This window comes from Nanorana parkeri, unplaced genomic scaffold (assembly GCF_000935625.1).
Source record: "Nanorana parkeri isolate BGI_ZX_2015 unplaced genomic scaffold, ASM93562v1 scaffold363, whole genome shotgun sequence".
Lineage (NCBI taxonomy): Eukaryota > Metazoa > Chordata > Amphibia > Anura > Dicroglossidae > Nanorana > Nanorana parkeri.
In genome coordinates this window covers 419,303-447,009 of record NW_017306631.1, presented here as the reverse complement: position 1 = coordinate 447,009, position 27,707 = coordinate 419,303, and the positions used below count along the sequence as shown (strand labels likewise).

The window sequence follows — 27,707 nt, the reverse complement described above, 5'->3', positions numbered from 1 at the left end:
GAACACTCTGGAATGCAGCCTTTGTGGTGTGAACTGGCCCTTGGGGTGAGCCTTTACCACCCACTGGTGACACAGCTGTTAGTATCTTTTCTGTCTGTTTTTGTACTATTTGCACTGTTATTGAGGATTTTAGACAAACGAAACATTAAATTACACTGTTGCAGTAGCCATGCAATGCAATATCCGATAGCATATAGAGTGTTATAACCAACACATGACAAACTGGATGCACCTGTGTCTTTATTCAACCTCACTAAGTAATTTATGAAATAAGCTTAATAATATGGTGACAGGACATACACAAGGACCCAGCAGAGTGTATTTACAAATGTGGAAAATGGTGTAAGTCACTTAAGGAAGGCTCTGTATTGGGGAATACAGGACGGTCAACAATAAATAAAGAAAAAGAAACGCAATAGAACAGTTAACATTCTACCTGTACCAACCAAAGTAATGTTACATGTACAAGAGTGAATAAGGTAAGGGTAAGTATAATTGTAACATTAAGGCTGATATCAGACAGGCGACTCTGTCCGTAGCAATCCTGCTACTGGTGATTTGTCAAAATTGCCAGCAGCAGATTCGCTAAGAGGTTGCCCATTTGTCCAGATGGAACTGCACCCTCTGCAATTTCATAGGGATCTATAGCTGAGGCAGAGATGATGCCCCTATCCCCATTGATCTTGATTCAGCAGCATTCGGGCTAGTGACAGAGCAACATTTAGCTGCATCTGGCTACCAAGAGAATGATTCCATAGTGACAAAAAAGAAGCCTCTTTAGTGATCCTACCGCTGGCAGTTTGTCTCTAGTAGCATAATCGCCCATCTGACATCAGGTTAAAGGAGTACAAAAGAGTTGAGTCCGTCTCCTGTTATTTCTAGACTGCGCACAGTGGAGTCAAGTGTTAGTACTCGCACTATCGTAAAATGTTCTGCATAGAGGACCTCCTGATCTCTAACCTGCCCGGTGTGACCTTCAGCCTCTTGGTGGGGTACCAGTTTGTATGATGGAAAAGCTGAAAAAAGCTTTGCCTTTTAAGAAACGTAACTGTCTTATTATTAATGGGGGAATCAACTACATTCCTAACTAGGAAATTAGGTGCTTTTCTGTAAAGAAATTTTGGTGCATCAGTCAGATGGGTCTTTAGTTGGGGATCCTTCTTACGGCTATTCCATTTTTTTTCAATTTGTTATAGTAGTGAAAGCCTACTTGCTACTGTGGAACTAGGCACAGACAGGAAGCAGACGGCAGCAATACAAGTACACCATTCACACTGTTATAGTAAAGAGGGATGCTGTTGGGTTAGAAATAGCCTCACACACTGTCAAGCTCTGTACCCCTGATGAAGTCTGGATGACATAACACGTAGGGTGGAGCTTGACATCGTCACAACCGGAAGTAGAGGGTTGCATAACGCGGTCTACTGAGAGTAACGAGAATGCTCTAGGGATTGCTGGCCATACTAAAATACTTTAGTTGTGATCCAGGGTAAAAGGTGAGCAAGATTTGTGTTTACAGTGAAGCACCATTCTATACTGGATCGCAGTTTCAACACCTGGAGGGACATAGGTTGTTTTTTTTTTTGTTATATCGCCACAAGTGAATTGTGGAGGACTAATTTCAAAGATTCTGAAGACAATTGGGACTTTTTTTCTTCAATATTCGTACTTAGGAATTCAGTGTGATTTTATGTATGTGAAGTTGTTTTCTGTGTTAGGTAGGGTATACACAGTTAGACTTTTGTGAGAAAAAAGTAATTTTCATAATATACACTATATTGCCAAAAGTATTGGGACATCCCTCCAAATCATAGGATGCAGGTGTTCCGTGAAATGTCCTTGCTACTGAATATTCCACGGTCACCTGTTAGTGGTATTATAACAAAGTGGAAGCAACTGGGAACAACAGCAACTCAGCCACAAAGTGGTAGGCCACGTAAAATGACAGAGCGCATGCTGAAGCGCACCGTGCGCAGAAGTCGCCAACTGTCTGCAGAGCCAATAGCTGCAGACCTCCAAACTTTGTGTGGCCTTCAGATTGGCACAACAACAGTGCGTAGAAAGCTTCATGGAATTGGTTTCCATGTCCGAGTGAGTCAGAGTGAGCATCGGGTTATTGGTCACCTCTCTTACTAAGGCCCTTCTCCACCGATTTTGCTCAGTTTAGCTTGGCGACCCGCTCTTGGAAGAGTCCCGGTTGTGCCAAACTTCTTCCATTTGAGAATTATGGAGGCTACTGTGCTCTTGGGAACCTTCAGGGCCGGTTCACACCACAAAGTCCGCATTCCAGTGCGTTTTGGCCCCTGGAATGAAATCCCGCCGGTGCCTGCAATCAAGGGGCGGGAGGGGGCGGGACGGGGCATTGAAGTCAATGGCACCGCAGCCACACCCTCCGCAGTGCAATCGCCCACATCCACATTAGTGCCTGCGTTCTGCAAAAATAGTGCTTGCAGTATTTTTGCAGATCGCACTGGACCGGAACGCAGGCACTAATGGTGCAAAAGGAGGCGTTTTGGAGAAAGAAGGGATGGGAGGGGGGGGAGATGGAGAGCTCTGCATCTATCAGAAATGAAGTAGAGAGGGGTAACAGCACATGCTTAGGAATCCAGACCTGTGTTGTCATGTCAAAGGGATGAGCATACTATATTTTTGGCACATCAGCAGTTTGACTTGCATCATGTTAAATCCTTTCGCTCCACCAACGCATGTCATACTGCAACTGTCCTTTGTCTATTGAAACAGTCCATTGGAGTAGCCAATGGGATTTCTGCAAATGTGTTTTGTGTCTTGTGTTTACATGGCTTTTATTTTTTTCGAATCGCAGCTAAATTGACTGCAGATTAAAGCATCTAAACACCAGGTATGAATAGATCCATTGGAAATCATTAGATGCATAAATATGTGTTTTAGAAAACCATTTTAAACGCATCTACTCGCACCTAGTGTGAATGTAGCCCAGAGTAAAGAAATGGTGAATTGAGCACTGGTGGATTTAACGAATACTTTTTGTGAATTAACCCTTTCGCTGCCAAGCCCTCCGAAACATGTTTCAAATCAGCTGGCCACGCCATTTTTGCAATTTTGTTCCCATTGATTTGAGTTTCAACTGCTGGGTTAATAGCGTTTGTAAAAAAAAAACCCAAACCATATATTTTCTGAAAGCCCTGTAGAATAAAAAGATGGTGGTACTAAATTTGTAGGCCCAGCAATAATTGCGCAAATGTTTCTCAAATTAATATTAAACCGATAAAAATACACAATTCAATTGTTAAAACACACCAAAATCAGTATCCGTGCACAAAAAAAAATATTTTCTGACTAAATCTAAAAGATAAAACTGTATTGAGTTAATAAATAACAAATTTGTAATTGCGCCTTTTTGCGAAAAGGTAAAAAAATGAAGGTACGCAAAACTGTAAATAAGCGACTTATGTGTTTGTGTTGTGATAAAATGATACAGGTGTTTAATTGCAACACAAGAGATCACAACGCATGGCAATGCGTCACAAAGCTTTGCCATGCGCTCCCACAGTTAATTTAATGTTAATTTAATGTTTTTTTAAAGAAAAAAAATAAATTAAAAAAACGCACTGCAGCGCATGTGCATGATGTGCATCACAATGTGTATGTTATGTGGGGGGAGGGAGGGGTTGTTTTTTTTATTTTACAAATTTTTAATTTTATTTTTTATTTTGTTTGACCATTTTTTTATTTTAATTTAAATTTTTACATTATTCTTTAATAATTTTTCAGTCGCTGTACGACTGAAATCAGCTGTACAAGCCTGAAGTGAATAGCCGAACAGCGTTCACTTTACTTCGGGTCGGTTATTCACACGGATGAGAGGCTCCAGATGCCGGCAATTTTTCCCATTGATTTGATTTTCAACTGCTGCATTGCTAGCGTTTGTAAAAGACCCCCCAAACCATATATTTTCTGAAAGTGCAGGCCCGGTAGAATAAAAAGCTGGTGATACTAAATTTGTAGGCCCTGCGATAATTGCGCAAATGTTTCTCAAATAAATATTAAACCGATAAAAATACACAATTCAATTGATAAAACACACTAAAATCACTCAAAAAAAATAAATTTCTGACTAAATCTAAAAGATAAAACTGTATTGAGTTAATAAATAACAAATATTAGCAAATTTGTAATTGCCGCTTTTTGCAAAAAGGTAAGAAAATGACGGTACGCAAAACTGTAAATAAGCGACTTATGTTAAAAAATAGTTTTTACGCTGTGTTGGTGTTTGTGTTGTGATAAAATGATACAGGCGTATATTTATTGCAACACAAAGATCACAACGCATGGCAATGCGTCACAATGCTTTGCCATGCGCTGCCAAATTTGCCGTGAAATATATGGGGTCTAAATAGACCCCGACATTTCCCTTTTGAAATGGAAAAAGAAATTGAGGACGTAGAGTCCTCAATTTCTTTTTCTGCAGCCCCAGCACTCAATGAATGGGAAGCACTCGGTACAGAGACTTCCCATTCATTCAGAAACTAATGTTAGTAAAAATATCTTACTATCATTAGTTTCTGAATGGGGAGGAGCCTCTGTAGTGAGTGCTACTCCACATTCATAAATTCTTGAATGAACAGGCTGTGATGTAAATCACAGCCTGTTCATTCATAACTGGGGACACATAGTACGATGTGTCCCCAGTTATTTACAAACACAGGAGTGATCAGGCGATCACTCCGGTGTTTGCTCTGCACAGAGGGATTGTTAAATATCAATTATATTTAATGATCCCCCGCTCGGTCACGCTACAGAGCCGCTGTCATCCAGAAACTCACAGGATGACAGCGGCTCCAATCAGAACACCGCTCGGCCATCCTGGATTGTGGTCGCCCCTCTGCCCCCCCTCTCCCCCCGGCCAATTTCAATGGGATCCATGGAGTCTCTCATCCCTGCAAGGAGCAGCTTCAGGCAGGGATGAGAGACTCCAGATGCAGGCGGCCGGCAGCAGCGGTGCCGGGGGGGGGGGGGGGGACACGGTATTTTCGTTAATAGCTGTCATCAGCGGCTTGTGAGCCACTGATGACGGCTATTAATTTGAAGGGGACAGTCCGGGGAACAGTTTTAGTATAAGCTCATGGTCACCCATGAGCTTATAGCAGAACTGTAAATGCCAGGTCCGTATGTCATACGTCCATGGCCAGCCGGGAACGCTTTTGTTCCTCTGTACGACATACGTCCTTGGCAGGGAAACGGTTAATTTTGTCTGTGCTACTGGAAGAAAGGTGGAGGTGCACTTTAAATTGACATTAAACCTTTCTTTTCTTTTTTTTGTATATGAGGGAGGCACAGACCGTGTCCCAACCTGTTATTTAAAAAAAAAAAAAATCTTCAAAAGCTTTGTTTTCTAGTGCGTCCCCGAATCAGTGTCTTCCCCACCCCCTGCATGGGTGCCTTCAGCAGGTAAGTGACTGCTATGGAGAGATCCGTGCGTGCGTGTTCCCGCAGTTTTTTTACCTTAATGCAGATAATGCATTAAGGTAAAAAATGCCCAGCCCTTAATACTACTTTAAGTTGCCCCTCTTTCTCATCTCAGAAGTATGACATTATGCTAGTAGCTAACAAATTTATTTGGTGAAGCAGGTCATTTTTATTAAATTTTGTTTCCTTTTTACATATTGTCTTGTTCAAAATTGCCTTTAAATGTGTCTGTTTTCCCAAACACACTTATTGCTGTGGTATTCCTAAATAAGGATGGGCTCGGGCGTGTTCGCAGCTCAACGTGTCGAGCCCGCCAGGAAGCTGACAGCACGCAGCGGCAATCACAGGTACTGAGACATTTTCCCGGTCCGCAGCTGCAGAGATCGGGAAATGTCTCAGTGCCTGTGATTGGCGCTGTCAGCTTCCTGGCGGGCTCGGCACGTGGAGCTGCGAACACGCCCGAGCCCATCCTTATTCCTAAATCTGACAGGGATAATAACTAAAGGGTGAAGAGTTTGGAGAAGGCAGGAGAAGTGAACAATCTAGGACAACATAGCTGGTTTGGAAAAATTCTCCAATTCAGCTTAATTTCCAGTTCAGCTATGTTGTTCTAGATCAGGGGGTGCACATTAGGTAGATCGTGATCTACCAGTAGCTCTCAAAGCTGATGCTGGTAGATCACGAAGAGTGTGAATGGCTGCCCCTTTCTTCCATTTTGGTATATTTATTTAGCTGTATACACATGATTACCTATTAGCCTGAGTCTGCTGAGCCAAGCTCCCTGACTGCTTTCTGATGGATACTGGTGGTTGAAGTGCTATGTATTACATCAAAGAATATTAGTTTACACAGTTTGTTGCACTGCACTGTTTGCAAAATACAGCAAGGTGAGCCAGTTGAGAGAGGCAGGAGAGACAGCCAAGAGAGCGAGGAAGGACAGCCAGGAGAGAGAACAAGGAGAGACAGCTAGGCGAGCGAGGAGAGACAACCAGGGGAGAGAGAGAGAGCGAGGGAGGTTTTTTTTTCCTTGGTAGATCTCATGTAGCTCGTCATTTGAAAAGTAGATCTTAAAGGAGAACTATGGGGTTAAGGCTTTTCCCCATAGTTCTCAGGGTAACGGGAGGACACAAACTAGCGCCCTCACGTCACCCTAGGCTCAGTATACCGCGAGCTGTAGCTCGCGGTATACTGAGACGGCGCAGTATACCGCGAGCTACTGCTCGCTATATACTGAGGCGCCGCAGCTGAAGCGGATCCCGACAATTGTGCTGGGATCCGCCCAGCTGCGTGACTGACAGCTGGCTCTGTCTATCTAGAGGCAGAGCCAGCTGTACCCGCCCCCACCCCCGTCCGTTCCGCCAGTCAGCGCTGGCGGATCGAAGCGGGGAGGCGGGAATCCAGCCCCTCCCCTGTCACGGCAGAGAGCCGTGACAGGATCGAGAGGTGAGCGAACGCCGGTATGTGTTCGCTCACCTCCCGATCTACTGAGCCGACCTGTGACAGTCTCATTGTCACAGGTCGGCTAGAACTATGAGGTGAGTGAAAAGCACTCGCCTCATAGTTCTCCTTTAACACAAAAAATTGTGGGCACCCCTGTTCTAGATCTTCACTTCTCCACTCTTCACCCTTTTGTGAATAACCCTGTTAATGTGTGTGTTGTTTATATGCAGTGCAGTTATTTGTGCAGCCTTAAAATATGTTCAGTCTTTTCTTGTCTTGTTCTATTTCCTATTTCTTTACATTTATCATGTACATCTCTGTTACCAAGAATTACATTGCGTTTTCTTGGTGTGAGGTTAGGCAATAAAAAAGCTGTTATTCTTACTGTAATAATAGGTGCATTTTGGGGAAATAGTTAATGTATATTCAGTTCAAAGACCTTATTTTGTATTATTTTGTGTTGTACAATACAATAATCACTATCGTGTGCTGGGTTTAGATAATGTTATAAAATAAGAATACATTTCTTTTCCTAGAGTTTTTTTGTTTTTTTGTTTTTTTGTTTTTTTTAGTAAAATGTATGACGTGTCCAGCTAAACCTGTTTTCTTTATCGCCAATTGAGGGACACGGAAATTCGGAAATAGTTTGAGTTTTATGCTGCCACCTACCAGAGGTTTGGACAGCGGTTAACATGAAAAATCTTTTCTGGCTTGCCCCTATATAACCCTGACTCTAACTGTCTTGCCTCAGTTTTTCTGCAAGTTTCCTAGTTGGTTGGATGCCCTTTCCTCAGCTCTACTCATTTCCACCACAAGTTTTGGACTTTTACTGCCTCCAAACCTGCAAGCAAGCCCCCCTCGCAATAGGGGAACACTCCTACTTTTAAAAGCGGCCTGCTGGCATCACTGCAAAGATGAGTTGACTTTTATGTCGCTCTCGCACATCTCCTTTCTCTGGAAGTCCTAGCCAGGGTCCTGGAGAAATAAAGGTTTCAGGGTTTCTAGCTCTGCTATTATAACAGCCTAACAATAGAATTAAATGTCTTATAGCTGAACATGCAGATCTGTGCGCCTGATGCCCAGGACCAGGTTATCCCTGGTCTGGTGGCTCATAAATCCAGCCCTGGAGTCAGGGATATCCTTTCTTCCATCGTTTTAGATGATTCTCATGGCAGATGCCAGCCTGAGAGGCTGGGGAGAAGTCCTGGACACCCTTTCAATGCAGGGGATTTCGTTGCCGGAGGAGGCTTGTCTTTCAATCCATATACAGGAATTTAGAGTGATTCTCGTATCCCTTCAGCGCTAGACCTCTTTATTGGGGGTAATCTGCCCCGATTTTATTCTGACAGAGTGGTTCAGAGCCATGGCACAGACTCTGTTGTGACCCAGTCTCTGAAGACTTGCATAGTGAGTAGGCTCCTGGACGGGGCAAGGTTAGCCTGGAATATGCCCTTCAGGCACTGGGCTATGCATTGTGGTGCTTTTCAGAACTTCCTTTACTGCGTTGGCCACAAAGTGCTTTCTGGGTCCAGAGCCGTGGCACAACCTCCTATGTGACCTTGTCTTGGAAGGCTCACCCAGTATGCAAAGTCAGTCAGGCTAAAGCATCATAAGATACCTGACAGTTGGTACCAGGGGGTACCATTTTTAGAAATTCCCCTTTTCATTGAACTCATTTTTAAGGCTGAGGGATTAAGTACTGACATAATATGCTAGGTAAAGTCCTGCATGTGCTGCATGTTTTCTTTTCTGCCATTCAGCCTAGAGGAAGCCTCATCTTGCTGCTGCACCTGCTCTGAAGCATCAAATGAATCTCTGGTTTTATTTCATTGCCCACCTACAATGACTGGCACCTCGGGCAGCCTTAACTCTCATAACTTCCAGCTGTCTTCTCAAAGACACACTGAGGACTGTCCTGCCGATACAAGTGACCTCCGCCGGTGTGTTTTTTGTGGTATCCCCAAAAGGAACAGATACCTGTAATCTGGAACTTGGGAACCCTATTATTATAGGGTCTTCATCTATGCAGTATATTCCAGCTCCCCTGGGTGGGACTGAGGGCCCCATCAAGTCCACTAGTGACTTCCAAGCTGTTTATGCCCAGCTACTGGACCATTCTGCCCCTGAGGGTTTTAAGTGTGCTCTGGCGCCATCACTGGCAGAGTCTGTCTGTGACCCTTCTGTAACAGTGAGTCAGACTTTGTCTGCAGCCACTGTTGTAATTTCTAATTCAGAGTCCCAACTGTTGTGAGAGGCTGTGCTATTGAGTTGTTGGAGAAGATGTTCAGAGCCTTATACTTCAGCTGGGTTGGTTTATTACTAGCCTACTGATCAGTGCCTTTTGAGTTAATTATTCCCTTTGTCACCAGGTTGATTTTTTGTGACCTCCCCTGGGTGGTTAGCAGTTCCCCTTGCCTGTTGGGAACTTTACCCCTTCCTGTCCTTGTCTTGTTTTTCCATTTGCCAGTGTCCAGACTTCCTGTAAGTGGTAGCATATAACCTGACTGTTTCAGAATTCCTGTGTCCCTGAATGGACTTTAAGAAGAGATTATAAGGCAAGTAGAAAAATCGTATTATTGTTTTTTTTTTTGTTGTTTTTTTTTTTAGATAGAGTATAGACAGAACAGCACCTCTGTCATGTTTCTCTATTGGATACATTTCCCCTCCCTTTCTTTCTCTGTGTTTCATCAGACTGAAAGTGAGGGGAAATCTGCAAAGGGGCACATAAATAAAAATGCATTTTTAGTAGGGTAATGCAAGACCTAACCCCTGCTAGTTTTTGCTGTCTGTGTCCTTATTGCATTTTTCCCTCACTTCCTGTCTGATAAAACTGCTGTCAACATCACAATGAGTAAGGGGAAATCACTCAAATTAAGACACCATAACATTTGAAAAAGGTTCTAATCCTTCACACAAACATTTTTAGTTTTGATTCGAGTGGTGAACATTCACTTTAAGGATATCTGTTTCATGTATCAGGTTCACGTTACTAAAGGGACCCTTAAGAGGATTTACTTACATTCCACAAATGACCTACCACCCTGATCTGCCACCAGAGCACAGAGGCATACTTTGTAAACTCATGAACACAAAAGTCTCTTCTAACTGCTAGACACACCATAGTAACATTTTTGTTCTTGCAGTGAAAGCAAACAAAAATTTAATAGTTGCTTTCCTTCCTACCCCTGGTACTTTGCCAACAGATAAACTATATTGTCAAAAGTATTGGGACACCCCTCCACACCATTGGATTCAGGTGTTCCAATCCCCTCCATGGCCAAAGATATATAAAATCAAGCACCCAGGCATGCAGACTACGTCTACAAACATTTGTGAAAGAATGGGTCTCTCTCAGGAGCTCCGTGAATTCAAGCGTGGTACCGTGATAGGTTGCCACATGTGCAATAAGTCCATCCGTGAAATTTCCTTGCTACTAAATATTCCACGGAAGCAAATGGGAACAACAGCAACTCAGCCACGAAGTGGTAGGCCACGTGAAATGACAGCGGGGTCAGCGTATGCTAAAGTGCACAGAAGTCGCCAACTGTCTGCAGAGTCAATAGCTACAGACCTCCAAACTTCATGTGGCCTTCAGATTGGCACAACAACAGTGCGTAGAGAGCTTCATGGAATGGGTTTTCATGGCTGAGCAGCTACATCCAAGCCTTACATTCCCAAGTGCAATGCAAAGCGTCGGATGCAGTGGTGTAAAGCACGCCGCCACTGGACTCTAGAGAAGTGGAGACGTGTTCTCTGGACTGACGAATCGCGCTTCTCTGTCTGGCAATCCAATGGACGTGTCTGGATTTGGCGGTTGCCAGGAGAACGGTACTTGCCTGCTGCATTGTGTCAAGTCTAAAGTTTGGTGAAGGGGGGATTATGGTGTTTGGTTGTTTTTCAGGGGTTGGGCTTGGCCCCTTAGTTCCAGTGAAGGGAACTCTTAAGGCATCAGCTTACCAAGACATTTTGGACAATTTCATGCACCCAACTTTGTGGGAACAGTTTGGGGATGGCCCCTTCCTGTACCAACATGACTGCGCACCAGTGCACAAAGCAAGGTCCAGAAGGACATGGATGAGCAAGTTTGGGGTGGAGGAACTTGACTGGCCTGCACAGAGTCCTGACCTCAACCCGATAAAACACCTTTGGGATGAATAAGAGCGGAGACTGCGAGCCAGGCCTTCATCCAACATCAGTACCTGACCTCACAAATGCGCTTCTGGAAGAATGGTTAAGCATTCCCATAGACACACACCTAAACCTTGTGGACAGCCTTCCCAGAAGAGTTGAAGCTGTTATAGCTGCAAAGGGTGGGCCAACTCAATATTGAACCCTACGGACAAGTACTAGGATGCTATTAAAGTTAATGTGCGTGTCAAGGCAGACACCCCAATACCTTTGGCAATATAGTGTATGTGTTTAAAAGGGTCAAAATAATGTAGCTTTTAGGTGCTAGACAGTCAAATTTTAGTAAGTTAGGGTGAATTTTTGACTATTATAGGAATGGCTAAAATATAAGTCCAAATAGTAAATTTTTTGCTCGCCATGTGGTGTAGGAAATGTGGATGCGGAATCCAGGTATTCCAAGTCCTATTTTAAAGGGATTTGGTGTGAGATGTTTAAAAATGATTTGTTAATTTGTAATTCTACCCTCATCTGATATTTTACTTTTTAGTACATCCCGGTTAAAACTAGGGATGCACCGATACCGGTATTTCGGTATCGAGTACCGATATTTTTTTTTCGGTACTCGCTGATACCGAGTACTGGATGTTCCATTCAGGAAGCCAGGCGGCGTGTAATGACTCGCCACCTGGCTTCCTGATTAGCCGGGCAGCATGTAAAGACTCGCCACTCTGCTTCCCTATTAGCAGGGAAGTCGTCCCCAAAGCATGGAGTCGGCTTTCTGGCCAACCAGGAAGCCGGGGTCATTACACAGCGCCTGGCTTTCTGATTTGGCCAGCTTTCGTTCAATCAGGAAGCCGATACTACTACGACTACAACTACTCGCCCAAATACTCGGCATCCTCACCGATACTAGTATCGGTGCATCCCTAGTTAAAACGCCACTTGGCTCTTTTTTACATTTAGATTTAACTCAGGAGTTAAATCTTTAAAATTCTTTCTTTTTTTTTTTTTTCCTTGATGGACAATTAGATTTTTTTTTTTGAATAATAGATTTTTATTAAAGGTTTCTAACATCTGCAACACATACATTGATGATTACTTTCTATTATGTATACTCAATTACAATAGTAGTAACAGTGAGACATATACAGCATTGTCTAAGGAAACTTAAAATTATTCCGATTCAATTTTACACATGTAGTAAACAGTTGGGCTCACTAGAACCAAACTATAACCAAGCCTTCTACTGGAGTACCGTAAGTCGAGAGCTGATATATTGTTATATTATCTTATTTGTCTTATCACTGATCTGTAGATCTTCAAATCATCTCTGAATTGGTGCTAGAGGGTGTGTTGTAAAGTAGCCCCTAGCCCAGCTCAGTCTCAGGATTGACTATAATCTTACATTTAGTTTACTAATTTGTATTGAAGTTATAGTCCGTCAGGGGAGCAATATATTAGTGTTGTGCATATTTTAGCATTTATCCTAATCACACTAAAGTAGTACATCTGCTTAAAGGCAAATTGGGTAGTATTCAGCAGCAGCAGCAGCCTCAGCCTGAGCTTTCCTGAAATTCTTCTTAGAGCAGTCTTCAGCAGATGTCCATCTACTTGCTTGGAGGAATGAGGGCCAAGGGAGTTTTGTGCTGTGGCTTAAAACAATTTTACTTTTATATCACTTTAAAGCATAAATTTTTTAAAACTTTATACACAATTATGCTTTATACTTAAATGTTGGTAAAAAAATAAATGTTTTTGTTAAAGGACATTTTGCCACGTTCAATATTAGTAAAATTATAAACTCCCTGAGGGAATTAGCTAAATTTTTTCTGTTTGCCTGCTGTCAATAGTGTGAGCACACATCTCGGAATGCTGTATTGTATATACATGTAAGTTGTGGCCACAAAATATGTGGAAGTGTCTCAGTCATTTATGGCAAAAACATTAAATGGTTTATTGCAACAAGCTTACTGTAAAATTATGCTTTCAAAGCAGGTTCCTCTTAGCTTACTGAGCAGGCCCATGAGATGACAAAATGGCATTCTTGGAATCAAATTTGGTCTCATGACCTTCCGTAAGAAGATGGTTGTGACCATAAAAACCACATATGCTGCGATGTATAAACAAAGCCTTAATACGTGTTTCTTTTTGAAAGCTGTGAACACAATTTTAGTCTGTCTCTTTTGTAGATAACTTAAGATAATACTCACGTTTTGTAATTAAACTGAATTCATTTCCTTGAGCAATAAAAAAGTAGCATTAATACCATAAGTGGTGTATTTTTTTGTTTTAGAAAAATATTTAAATAAATGGAATAATTATTTTTATGTAAAGCATTCCAGTCCTTTTTTTGGGGGGGGAAGAGACGCACGCTTTAACCAAGTTTCCTGTAAGCTGCCCCATGAATCTATAGTTGAGCTTACTGTGCAAGCTTTCTTTTCTTTAATGGTGGTTTCTGCTAAAAGAAATATTCTATATTACATTTTTAATATGTGACCTTGGCTTTTTTTTATGTTTTATTTTAATACAAGCAGTGTAAGTACTTGATTTTGACTTGGTCTCAGTTTTTACTCTCTGTTAGGTGACATAACGTATGTTAATGCAACGCACCAAAGCAGACAGGTCAGAATGAGCCCCTAAAATGTATTTATAGCCAAAACAATTTTTTATTAGTTGGATGGAGCAGGGAAGGGTTGAAACACTTGTCATTTTTATTTTTTTGGTGTTTTGTGTACCATTTCGTAAATTTCTTTTCACTTTCATTCCGAGAGACGCAACAGGAATTTAGAGGAAATCTCCCCTGTTAGTCAGGTATCCGCATTGAAAACATTCCCATACCTTTTTGTTCTTGGGAGCACTCTAAAATTTTGGATTTCTGCTCACATTCGGCAACGATCGTCATCAGGACAAACAGAGTGATAAATCTCCCCAATGGAGACACAGAGCAGTAAAAATCAGGGGTCTAAACTTTCCAGCACAGCATTCATAATAAATTAATGTCCTGTAATGTAACTATGCATGTGAAGGAGTTGCATCATGCCGGCCTAGCTAATCAAGAGGCCGAAGATGCCGAACCTAAAGGTCTGGTCTCACGCCTGAGCATTTTTAGGCATGGATCTATGCGCGCAAAACACACATTTCCATGCAAGTCAATGGCAACTGTTCATACCTTAGCGTTGCGCATAGAAAAACGCCCGTCACGCAAAAAGATGCAGGAGCAATTTTGAGGGGATCTCGCACGGTTTTGCATCTCTATGCAGGGAGAAACGTGCATTTTTAAACACACGCAAACGCAGAAAAATCAGGTGAGAACTGTAAACGCCTAAGTGTGAACCTAGCCTAAAGAAGACCATGTGACTCCGGAGTGGATTGCGGACAGCGCTGGAGGGACCGCCTACAAGGTAAGTCAACTATAATGTGCTAATATGCTGTGCATAACAGCACGCTACGACCAGCACTTTCGGAGGTCTTTTGCCCTCACTTCTGCTTTAACCCCTTCATGCATGAGCTTTCTTTCAGTTTCTGTTCCTTAATGACTGAAGCACTTCAAAGGTTTTTGCTGTGCGATTCTTCCACGACAGTAATATACTTTCTTACTAAGTGCACCCACACATATTATAGTTTCTTAGATGGCAGATAAGGCTATATATTTACATTGCATATGTGTGCCTAACGTATCACGTAATACAAATAAAATATATAAAAAAAGAAAACACTTTTTACCCAGTTTTGATTACAATTTTAGAAAAATGGCACAACTAAAAAAAATGCAATAAAATAAATTCATTACTTTGTCCTTTTATTTGAAAACACCTCACTTCTCAGCCTCAAACTGAAAGCTAACATTGAAATGTATTTCTCTAAAAGCGAATAGTGGTCACCAGGTTAAACAGGTAGCATACAATGTCACTGTCGGCTCTTGGAAATTCTCTGAGTTTGGATGATGTTTCTTTGAAAACATCATCCATTGTGTTGGCATTGCTTGGCTTTCCCTGTTGGGGAACCCTGTTAAATTTGATCAGAGCCTAACTTAGGATGTTCCTGTGGACTGGCAGAGTATGAGTATTCTTAACTATCAGCAGCATGTCGCCACAAATAGAGTAATACTTGAAGCCTTGTTCCTCAAGAAGGCAGTGACTGGATGTAATATTTGGAAAATGACCTAGGACTGTGGCGAGGCCAAACGGCAGATAAACATACTGAAAGGGGAACTTTAGAATGGCAAGCAAAACATTTGAGAAAGTACAGGAACGTGAATACACCTCTGCCAGGCACAGCATCCTATAGCCTGTTGATGGCTTAAGTGATTGAATCCAGAGATTCCATATGCAAGATCTGGATCCTGATCTCTCTGTTGAAAGCATTTAAAACGAAGACTGGTCTTAAGTCTCCTGGTTTTTCCACCAGGAAAAAAAATAGGGGATAAAAAGCTTGATATTCCTGGACTGGAAAGATTATGAGACACCATTTGGATATGTGTACATAGAACCTAGAGCCTTGCTTACACCAAGGAATTCTGATGGGAATGAAACTGACTGGAAGATGAGAAGAAAAACTTGACAGTGTCCATCTTGAATTCTTAACCGGACCCATGGATCCTGAACAGGATATGCTCAAACTTGCGCAAGCTCCCACAACCTGGAACCTACTGGTCACTTGAGCTGTAGTGCAATGCTCTTCTCTGTGTGCATGCTCTTCTCTGTGTGCATGCTAGTCTATGAAACACAGGATGTTCTTTTTCTGTTTTCTTTAAAATGAATATTCAAGTAAAGTAAAACTCAATTTAGCATTCAGCAAGATCTCAGTGCTTTATCTAAACATATAATCAACAAGAGGAACCCTGAAAAGGACTTTTGTTTTCATTGCAAGGGAGTAATCTTAGTTTGTTGAAATTAAGAAAAGCTGATTGTGAATCCTTCCATCCCCTGTGACTTTAGATATTGTGTGTGGTGAGATCTGCACCAACACAAGGTAACTGCAGTCCCGGATGAGCAACACAGCATGTCCATAGCAGCTTTACTATAAAGTCACTTGCTGATTCATTTCATTCAGAAATTACCATGCCCCTGAGACCTTCTTTTCAGCCAAAAGGTCTGCTTCTGTGTTCTTAGGCCAATTATAGATTGCCCTGGCAAGTAAGAGCCATTACTGGCCTATGGGTGCTCCAGAAAAAGATATACACTTTATTTACTCAATGGTGTCCTGATGCCTAACCAGCCAGATGACTGTTGCATTGATCATGAGGATAAGTTAGAGCAATAAACTTCATCTTGAATCGGTATATATTCCTCCCAACATATGGCCTTTTTATCTGCCCTGATTAGGGATGACTAAAGGCCCACAGGAAGGAAATCCTTGCCAGTGAATTATCACCTAAGATGTACAGGTGAAACTCGAATAATTAGAATATCTTTCAAAATTAATTGCAGTAAGTGCTGCAAAAGGGGCCCAAACCAAGTACTGAGTACATATGCATGCTTGTACTTTTCAGAGGTCCGATATTGTTCTATGTACAATCCTTGTTTTATTGATTGCATGTAATAATCTACTTTTTTGAGGTTGTGGATTTGGGGTTTTCATGAGCTGTAAGCCATAATCATCACAATTATGACAAATCACGGCTTGAATTATCTTGCTTTGCATGTATTGAGTCTATCTCATATATTAGTTTCACCTTTTAAGTTGCATTAGTGAAATAAATGAACTTTGCACGATATTCTAATTATTCGAGTTTCACCTGTATGCTGGAAATACTTAATAACTGACTGCCTTAAGGTGGCCATACACTTTACAACCCTCGCAAGACTTTTGTCTTGCGAGGGTTGTAAAGTACTTTAAAAAACGTACGATCTGCCCATCTTGGACAGGCAGATCGTACTTGCAATCATCGCAAGCCTGCCCCCCCTGAGGGGCGGGCTTACGATTACTGTAATGACTGCAAACGGGCAGCGTGCGCACACAGGCCCGTTCGGCAGTTGTCGAACCAGCATGCCACTAACTCGCTGAGAATCGTACGAAGAGGACCTTTCATCCCAAACGGAGCAACTTACTCTGGCCTTTGGAGAGCAGTGCTGGCAATAAGGCTGGAGAGAGAAATCTATGCATTTGCACTCTGAAAAGCAGCAGTGGCAAAGGGCTCGAGAGATTTACAATAGATTAACCCCTGCATATGCACTCTGAGGAACAGTACTGACAATAGAGCTGAAAATATGTAAATTTCATTGAGCCAGTGCGTGTGCATTTAAAAAATTTTTTTTTTATATACCTAACTGACCCTCACCTTATAGAATGTAGCCGGTCTCTTCAGAGAAGGGGGTTAATGCCATGTGGGAATTGAACACATGATCCAACCTTTTGCAGTCACAGATAAACTGAAGGAGGATTGATGTGATTTAATAGTACCTGTCAGAACCAGCTGGACACTAACAATGTTGTATACATGGTAGCCACATACACACCTATGGAGCAATGAAGGGTTATAGCACAATGTTATAATAGCAAAGGCACACTGACGGGTCCTCTTTATGGAGACATTAGGGGTCTCGAAGACCCCTAATGTTACCTGGGGACCCCCAAAGTAGCTGATGAAGCAGAGATCTTCATCAGCGTCTTCTCACTGGCTATAGCAGCCAGATGACTGACAGGTGAATGCGGAAGTGATGTATTACACATCACTTCCACATTCACAGTACGGAGGGTAATCAGCTAGGAGGAAAATGCTGATCTCCCTCCCAACTTACCTCCTGACACCCTCCCGAGCCGGTCCCTGGCCACAGATGGGGTAGCGGATCCCGGGATTGAAGGTGAGGCATAAAGACGGCCCTGACTAGGATTAAAGTATCTGAACGCATCACAAGAATACAAGAATTGTACAGCCTTTTGAGCAGTGCTGCACCTGCGATCATCTAGGAGGATGCTGTGCCAAGTTTCCCCTGCAGGGGCAGCAGTAAATAAAAAGGCAGAAAGGTGGCTGTCTGAAGTCTTAAACAGAGGTGAAGTACTATATGAACTATCAATTACTAGCCCAGTCAAGCATCTGCATCCACCACAAATTCCCCTCTAGCCCTAAAGGTGCCCATACACTGCATGATTCTCGTACGAGAACCGCGGGAAATATTATAGCTCACACACTGCACGCGAAGCTCCGTGCCGGAGAGCTTTGCTTCGCTCTGCACGTCTTCGCGTGCAGTGTGTCACTGCCTTAATAATGACACCAGGGGACATAATGCTAATAATGACACCAGGGGACATAATGCTAATAATGACACCAGGGGACATAATGATAATAATGACACCAGGGGACATAATAATAATGACTACAGTGGACATAATAATAATGATACCAGGGGACATAATAATGACACAGGGGGGATATAATAATAATATTTACACGGGGAGGGGAGACATAATAATGATAATGACTCCAGGGGACATAATAATAATTACACCACGGGACATAATAATAATGATACCAGGGGACATAATGACACAGGGTGGACATAATAATAATGACACCAGGGGGACATAATAATAATAATAATGACACCAGGGGACATGCTCAGGTATCATTATTATTGTTGCTATTCTATCCAGTGGAAGTGGTAGGTGGCGAATTATCCACACATTTACCATGAAAGTAGAATTAAGGGGAGAGTGGAATGCGCACTTCCCCCTAGTTACTGAAGCTGCCACAGGTTGGCTCTTGATTGAGAACTGAGCGATCACATACCACTGATCACTCAGTTTCTGCACTCACTCTCTCTGCAGAGAGCGGTGACTGTCAGTCACGGCTCCTCGCAGGAATACCCGCCCTCCCCTCTCTGATCCTCCAACGCTGACTGGAGGGATGGATGGGGCGGACACAACCTCTAGAGAGGTAGAGTCAGCTGCCAATCAGGCGGTGGGGTGGGTCTGGACAATATTTTTTTGTATCCATCCCAGCTGCAGCGTGGCTCTGCACTGTCAGCATATAGCGGGCAATATTGCATGGGGGGCCCAAGAAAATGTTTGCCCGGGGTCCAATCAATATTAAAGACAGCCCTGATCCTAGTAGCAGGATCTTGCATGTGTAGCAGCAGCTTTATCACAGCTTGAAGAGGACCTTTCATCCCAAACGGAGCAACTTACTCTGGCCTTTGGAGAGCAGTGCTGGCAATAAGGCTGGAGAGAGAAATCTATGCATTTGCACTCTGAAAAGCAGCAGTGGCAAAGGGCTCGAGAGATTTACAATAGATTAACCCCTGCATATGCACTCTGAGGAACAGTACTGACAATAGAGCTGAAAATATGTAAATTTCATTGAGCCAGTGCGTGTGCATTTAAAAAATTTTTTTTTTATATACCTAACTGACCCTCACCTTATAGAATGTAGCCGGTCTCTTCAGAGAAGGGGGTTAATGCCATGTGGGAATTGAACACATGATCCAACCTTTTGCAGTCACAGATAAACTGAAGGAGGATTGATGTGATTTAATAGTACCTGTCAGAACCAGCTGGACACTAACAATGTTGTATACATGGTAGCCACATACACACCTATGGAGCAATGAAGGGTTATAGCACAATGGGACCTGTCAGAACCTGCTAGACATTAACCACAATGCTGTATACATGGTGCAATGAAAGGATTACAGTAAAACAGGCAGAATAAAGGTGCCCATACACCTTACGATTATCGTATGCGATCGACTTTTCATACGACAATCGTAACGTGTGAATAGAGTGCCCGACCGATAGTACTGTACACTCGTAGGACTTTTGACGGTCAAGCATGTTTGAAAACTTTGGTCGATCGTGCAATGTTCGCATGGTTGGTGGCGTTTCCGTCCGTCAAAAGTCGTACGATTAACACTGCGCATGCGCAAACGAAAATAATTGCGGTCAATTACTGCAAGTCGTCCAGGTGTTTTTTTAAACCACGGCTGATTGAACCTTGCGATAATCGGGGCAGGATGCGCCCGTCGTACGAAAATCGCACGACGGTTCGATCATCGGACGAAAAGTTTCGTCTGGTAATCGTAAGGTGTATGGGTGTAAGGTGTAGCCTGCAAATGAAGCAACAACTGCAATAAATATTAACAGCGCTGAGGAACCACAGGTGTCAGCAACAATACTCACATAAAAGGCACCCAAAGAGTTAAGGCACCTGATTGAAGCTTTGACGCTGACAGAGTTAGCAAACAACAGATTTCTGTAAGATCCAGCTAAAGCTGTAGTAGCAGAACTACAAGTGGCATGCAGCCTGCACTTGGCAAGCAACTGCAGGGTTAAAGCACCACAAGCAATCTTCAACAAAGGCATTAGCAGCACCAACGAATCACATACTTCCCTGCAATGCAACTGTAAGGCACCTGTATATACTGCAGCATGTCATCCTCAGATGTCACTAAAGACTTCTGATCGTTGTGGCTGTTTGCCACAGCATTTAGAAGCCGGAAACAGTCAGCTTTTGCTGTATGTTTCTATGCTGAAACATTTAGCAAAAAGCCATTACAGATTGGGAGTTCATACCGCACTCCTATCACTGTAAAGGTGGCCATACACTCTACAACCATCGCAAGACTTTAGTCTTGCGATGGTTGTACAGGGATTAAAAAAACGTACGATCTGCCTATCTTGGACAGGCAGATCGCACTCTCGATCATCGCAAGCCCGCCCCCCTGAGGGGCGGGCTTCCGATGACCGCAATGCTGAACGGGCAGTGTGCGCGTGCGCACACCGGCCCGCTCGGCATTTGTCTTCCGAGCACCGTTCTAACCAGCCGAGAATCGTACGATTCCCGGCTGGTTTTCGAACATGCTGGTTCGACAGAAGACGTGCGACCGTACAGTAGAAACGGTCGCACGTGTCCGTTCACACTGCTCGATTATCGTACGAAAAACCGATCGCATACGATTATCGTACGATAATCGTGCAGTGTATGGGCACCTTTAGACACCTGATCACTTAAAGCGATCGGGTGTTTGAAAAAGCTTAAAACTTTAACCACTTGAAGTCCGCGGTGTTAAACCCCCTTCCTGTCCAGGACATTTTTCAGTCTTCAGCGCTGCGGTTCTTTGACATTTGTTCAGTCATGCAACGCTGTACTGAAATTCATTTTATACCATATTTTGGGGACAGATAGAGCTTTATTTTAGTTGTATTTAATCACCACTGGGGTTTTTATTTTTTACTATATTAAGGAAAAATTACCGGAAAAATGTTTTTCCCCCTATATTATAAAACATTTATTATTACCCAATTTTTTGCTAAAATATAAAAGACGGGGCCACGTCGGGTAAAAAGACACCAAACATGTCAAGCCTCAAAATTGCGTGCGCGTGCGAAACCTCAAAAGGCTACAATAGCCAAAATTGGCCATAGGTGACGCTTTAAAAGCTTTTACCGCTTATCAGTTTAGTGTTATCAGTGATTGCTGGCTCTAAAATTATTGCGCTCACTCCGACGTTCGCTGCGATATGTAACATGTGAAGCGCAATTGTCGTTTTCTCGCGCTGGCGCATCGAAACGTATTTACGTTTATATGTGCGTAAATGCGGGGGTGGGGCTTTTTAAAACTTTTTTTTTTATATGTGACTTTTATTTTATTTTTTTACACTTATTGTCATTGCTATTACATAGGGGAATAACAATCCCCCTATATAATAGCAAAGGCACACTGACGGGTCCTCTTTATGGAGACATTAGGGGTCTCGAAGACCCCTAATGTTACCTGGGGACCCCCAAAGTAGCTGATGAAGCAGAGATCTTCATCAGCGTCTTCTCACTGGCTATAGCAGCCAGATGACTGACAGGTGAATGCGGAAGTGATGTATTACACATCACTTCCACATTCACAGTACGGAGGGTAATCAGCTAGGAGGAAAATGCTGATCTCCCTCCCAACTTACCTCCTGACACCCTCCCGAGCCGGTCCCTGGCCACAGATGGGGTAGCGGATCCCGGGATTGAAGGTGAGGCATTGCAGGAGGGGGAGCTCAGCGGTTACCAGCATTGCAGAGCCGCAAATGTGTACGTGGCCAGTCAATTGGGCACTTTGTGTACGTCTCCCATCACAAAGGGGTTAATGGGGATTTCTACTAGTACTTTTTTCAAATATAATCTGTCACAGGTGTTCTACTGACTTATTCAGAAATGATTCTTGATTTGCCCCAGCAAGGGAAAATACATCTAGACTATTCTGGACAATCAGTGACCTTGTGACAAACTAGTTGCCAAGGAGAGACTCGTTGGGCTTAAAAAGTGGCTATACCCAAAATGGATTTCTGGTCGGTGTAAAGAATGTTTAAATTCTCCATGTCTTTGTTACTATTTGAAACCACCTGTATATGTATGAGGTCGTTACTTCGTGATTTTGTTTCTTACATCTGTAGTGTAAATATAAGTGTTTAGATGTGTATGTCACTTTAAGTATGTGTGTGGTTACTGTTAAATTTTCAGTTTCGTTCAATGGAAGTACAGCAAGAGTGGCTTCTGACGCCTTCAGATTCTCATACACGGTAGCCACACTGTTGTTTTCTCCGCCGCTCTTACTTTGCCCATTCACAAAACTATTTGTATATAGGGTGATCTGTACTATCCAGCCTCAGTGAAGTGAAAATGTTACAGTAACCACACACATACTTAAAGTAACCTAAACATCCTAATACATTTTATATTTACATTACAGACATAAAAAAAATGTATTCTGCTTTAAGTTTTTTGGAACTTTTTTTCACATAGAAGATTTTTTTAAATCTATATTTTAGTCCTAGCCATAATATAGAAAATGTATACCAAATCACGATACATTCCCTTTTAATAAGGCTGTTCTGTTGGCCTATCACTTTTATAGGTTGCTTCAACACTCAGTTTAAATCTGCCAAATACCTATCACAACAAAAGGTGTTCAGTGTCTTATATTTAGTTTTCTTTCTAAAGCAGCCAAAGCTTAAAGTGACATTAAACCTTCAGATTTTTTAACATAAACCAATACTGTAATGTGTGCCTTACTGTAATCCATAGTTGTTTCCTTTCTCTTTGCTGCTGAGAAGAGAGAAGGATTTAAAAGGAAGAGCAGCAAAGAGAAGGGAAACAACCATGGATTACAGTAAGGCACACATTACAGTATTAGTTTATGTTAAAAAAATCTGAGGGTTTAATGTCACTTTAAGTAGCAAAACCTGCCCTAAATGCTGCAGAATAGGACTCTTGCTCTCTGCATGAAAGCAGTAGTGTCATTGCAGAGGTCTGACACACACACAGTCCTATAGCTCTACAATCAGTAAAGCTTATGCTCACTGCTGATTGGAGAGCTCTTAAAACAGTGGGTGTGTTGAACCTCTGCAAAAAGATTACTGCTTTCTCATAGCTAATGTTTAACAAAAACAAACTGTAATACTATGCACACACTGAGGGGAATTTATCAAAACTGGAGCAGAGAAAATATGGAGCACTTATCCATGGCCACCAATCAACTTCTCTCTTTTGTTTTCAAAGCTTAACTGTCTGTAAGTTTCAGCGAAGGTCAGCGGGGATACTAGCATTTTATAAAGAAGTCAACAATGACAACCTCCATGTGCCTGTAATGACGACAAGTTTCTTTTAATTATCCTTTTTAGTTGTTGTAAGATACATAAATCCTTTATTGGGATTTATGTATCTTAAATTTGTGATTTGCATTTTGTGACAACATAAGATTGCTAGAACATGCAAGATGTGTGTATTGTGTAATTTATGTTTGCAAAACAGTGATTTTTATTTTCTTGTTCAATCCCATTCAGGTTCAAGTACAGGTCCACCCAAACCTCTCCTCAGCCGAAGATGCTCTCCAGTATGTCGAAGAGTTAATTTTGCAGCTGCTAAGCATGCTCTGCCAAGCGCAGCCCCGCAGTGTCCTGGATGTTGAGGTACTCAGAAAAAGATAAAATACTTGAGTTCTAATATATATGCTACTTAAACAGGTGCATTTTATTCTGTTTCCAGTGACCATGGTCTGCCAAAAATTAGGGATGCACCAATACTATTTTTCAAGACCAAGTACCAATACTTCTCAAGTACTTGCTGACACCAATTACTGATCCTTTTTTTTGTGTGTGTGTCATGTGACAGTTTTTCTAAAACAATACAGTCTAATGATTTTGTGATGGTAATAGAGCGCCAGGGCCCGGTAACAGGTGCGACTGCTGGGACCCTGCTGGTTCTGCCACTGACCCCAAGCTGTAGAGGGACTACAAATCCTATCAATACATTATACAACAATGCAGAATACCACCAGCTAAGAGGACTATAAATCCCAGCAATACATTGTACAACAATGCAGAATACCAGTAGCTAGAGAGGACTGCAAATCCCAGCAATACATTGTACAGCAAGGCAGAATAATATGAAGCTACGTACTCTGTGTTGCTCACCAGGGATGTGTGGAAACTGACCAAGGCTGTGCGTGGCAGGAAGGAGGAGAATGATATGTGCGGCCAGTGCTGTAAACTGCTGCGAGGTCCCCAGCAAGTGGGGCAAAGAGCAGCTGTTTCCCCCTTTTTTCAGCTTTTTGACAACCAGCTCCTGTGGAAAATGTTTACGTGTCTTTACATGCCACAGTTTCAAAGCAGAATAAAATTTTTGCAAGTGGGATGCTGTTGTAGTAGTTGTCTAGGTATAAGTGATATCCCTTGTTTAGCAAGGGGTCGTGAGATCCCATACAATTTTCCCACTTGTCCCTATGTAAAAAAGGAGGCTATAGCCACTGCTACTTTCACATAGCTTATAAAGTTTAATTCCATACCTTTGATCTCTTAGATGGAATAAACTGCTTTAACCCCAGGCGCCCCTTGTACTTCATAAGGCACTCATCATAGTCTTGAAAATGATTAGTTAAAGTGGAATATTAGGGGAAGAATTTTAAATCTGTCATTCTCTGGATGACTCTTGAAAGGCACTTACTGTTGTCATTGAAGTGCATGAAATAGTAAAGTTTCATACCTGTTCCGGTTCATGGACTGGGAAAAAATGAGGGTACTGCAGATTGGGTATTTGGACCAGTATAGTCGAATACTCAGCTTTTTAAAATTTAACAGCCTTGTAAGTGCCCAGAAAATTTTGATTTTAGGTACACTTGTGGAATACCATGTTTCACTTTCCGCAAGATAGGAGTCAGGATTTTGGGCAATATATTGCTCAGAATATATGTTGGTCTGGGACACAATTTTCCCTAAAATGTCATACCCCAGGAACAGCTGCATGAACTCCACTTGACTAAAGCTGGACATGTCAGCCTGTATCCTAGGCGTCGCTGACCTGTGGACGCTGATCTGTCATTAAACAACAACAACTGGGTGGAGCCAACCCTGAGGTCACGGCCGGCTCCGCTCAGTTGTTTTCATTTGCCTGGGACCTGCTGAAAGACTCTGGCAGGTACTGGGCAAATGTAAACAGTTGGGCGGAGCTAGCAGTAATGTCCCTGCTAGCTCCATCCAATTGTTTATATTTTGCTGGCATCTGTCAGATTCTTCATTCTGCAGCGGTAGTTCATCGTGTACGGTCGGGTCGGCGGGCATCGGTTCTTTTTTTAAATTTATTTTTTATTTATTTGATCTTTTTTTATTACACTAAAGGACTTGTCAAAATCCTTTTTGTTGCGTTTTTTTTTCAATTAAAGGATTTTTTCACAAGTCTTCTTTTTTAAAAATCTTTTAACCCTTTAGTGAATGGGTAAGGGTGCAAGTACCCCATATTCATTTACAAGGGGGGGGGGCCGCATCTGGGTGCCCCTTTATTATCGTCCCCAGCGGCAGTGCAGAGGGCATGTTGCCTGGTATGGCAGGAAGGGAGGTGGGTGCTTGCTCATCTCTCTCCCCCCCTTCCTGTCCTGCCAGGCCTGTGTTATTGTAAGCTTCCTTGCAGGTAAAAATAAATAAGATCGGCACCTATACCTTCTCACCTTTGGGCTTGTAGGAAATAGACTGCAGACTGACTATCAGCAGGGTGAGACAGGCAGTGACAAAGCTAAGGGCTGTAATAATTAACCAGAAACAATAAGGGGAACATACATAACAAAATAATAATAAAACAACTTTTAAGCTGGCTGCTTGTGGCAACACACATAAATGTATTTCATAAGCCTTTAGTATGGTACTAAAAGCAGTGGCATGCAGTTACTGCTGACAGTCACAGATCAGCATGCAGCAGCTTAGAGTGGCAACATTATTTAAAGCTGAACTCCCAGACAAACAGCTCAATACATGGAAAAAATACATATTGGCAAGCTGTTTTACCTTGAAATAATTTTTTACTTCTTTTTTTCAAAATTTGAAATTTACATAACCCTGCCACACAGCAAATCCTTGTCAGGATGGGGGGTGTAGGTAGACCTGAGTTTATCCTTTTTGCAATTTAGTAACTCTTAGAGATCTCCTCTCGACCCTTAAGGTGCCCACACACCTTACAATTTATCTGCAGATTTTCTGTGGTCAGATGGAAAAAGTGCAACAGATTGGCCCAGGTGGAGATTAATCTATCCATACATTTAAGTGGAGATGGAGGAATCTGTTGCACCTTTTCCATCTGACCACAGAAAATCTGCAGATAATTGTAAGGTGTATGGCCAGCTTTACATTGCACCACAACTGATTGGCTTCTTGTGCTTCTTCTCTGCTACCCAGTCAAAGCTCTATTGTCTTAAATATGGGTACTTAGACTGTTTTTTAAATTTAAAAAAAAAAAAATCATTTAATGGTGTACTAATGAATACATAGCCTGCATTATGTTATCTTTTAAATCTGCCTGGAGGTTAGCTTTAAAAAGATTTTTCTTTGTTTTGGATGTAAATTTGTGGATTTGGTAAATTAATATGAGATTGTAGTCCATCATGGGGGTAATTTATGTTTCTCTGTCTCTGTTCTAGTGACAATTTACATTTTTTAATTTTCTATGGGCAGGGGCAAGTACAGCAGTAAAAACCGAAGTTCTAACCCCTCACCATAAGACATGATTTTGGCTTTCGATAGAGTCAAGGAAAGCTGCTGAGAGAAAATATATTGACCTTTATTGTTGACCTTTTTCTGAAAATTTTACTTGTGAGGCTGTCACCTTGATCTTTTGAGGATGTAACATGTAAAGTTACAATTCCTGATTTGAATACAACCCAAGTAGTTCTGCCACTGACTCCGAGCTGTAGAGGGACTACAAATCCCAGCAATACATTATACTGCATTGCAGAAAACAATCGGCTATAAAGGACTATAAATCCAGGCGATACAGTATACAACAATGCAGAATAATGCCATCAGCTATAGAGAACTACATATCCCAGCAATACATTATACAACAATGCAGAGTTATACCATCAGCTATAGAATACTAGAAATCCCAGCAATACATTATACAGCAATGCAGAATAATAGTATATGAATTTGCTACATACTTTGTACTGCTGCTCTGCTCTAGGGTGCCTGCCTGATGTCTCGGCGGAGGATTTCAGGAGAGGGCTCTGCAACACAATAAACTTAGGGCTCTGCGACGCGATGGTCTCGGGGGCTCTGCGACGCGATGGTCTCGGTGCTCTGCGATGGTCTCTGGGCTTTGCGATGGTCTCTGGGCTTTGCGATGGTCTCTGGGCTTTGCGATGGTCTCTGGGCTCTGCGACGCGATGGTCTCTGGGCTCTGCGACGCGATGGTCTCTGGGCTCTGCGACGCGATGGTCTCTGGGCTCTGCG

General features: G+C 42.4%; 1 protein-coding gene across 1 annotated transcript in view; it reads left to right on the top strand.

Moving 5' to 3' along the window:
* SOS1 (SOS Ras/Rac guanine nucleotide exchange factor 1) overlaps nt 1-27,707 on the top strand; it is a 193,023-nt gene that overhangs the window by 14,285 nt on the left and 151,031 nt on the right. The window contains exon 2 of the mRNA XM_018558855.1: nt 23,778-23,903. Coding sequence (XP_018414357.1) covers nt 23,778-23,903 — 126 coding nt within the window. The remainder of the gene's footprint in view (nt 1-23,777; nt 23,904-27,707) is intronic.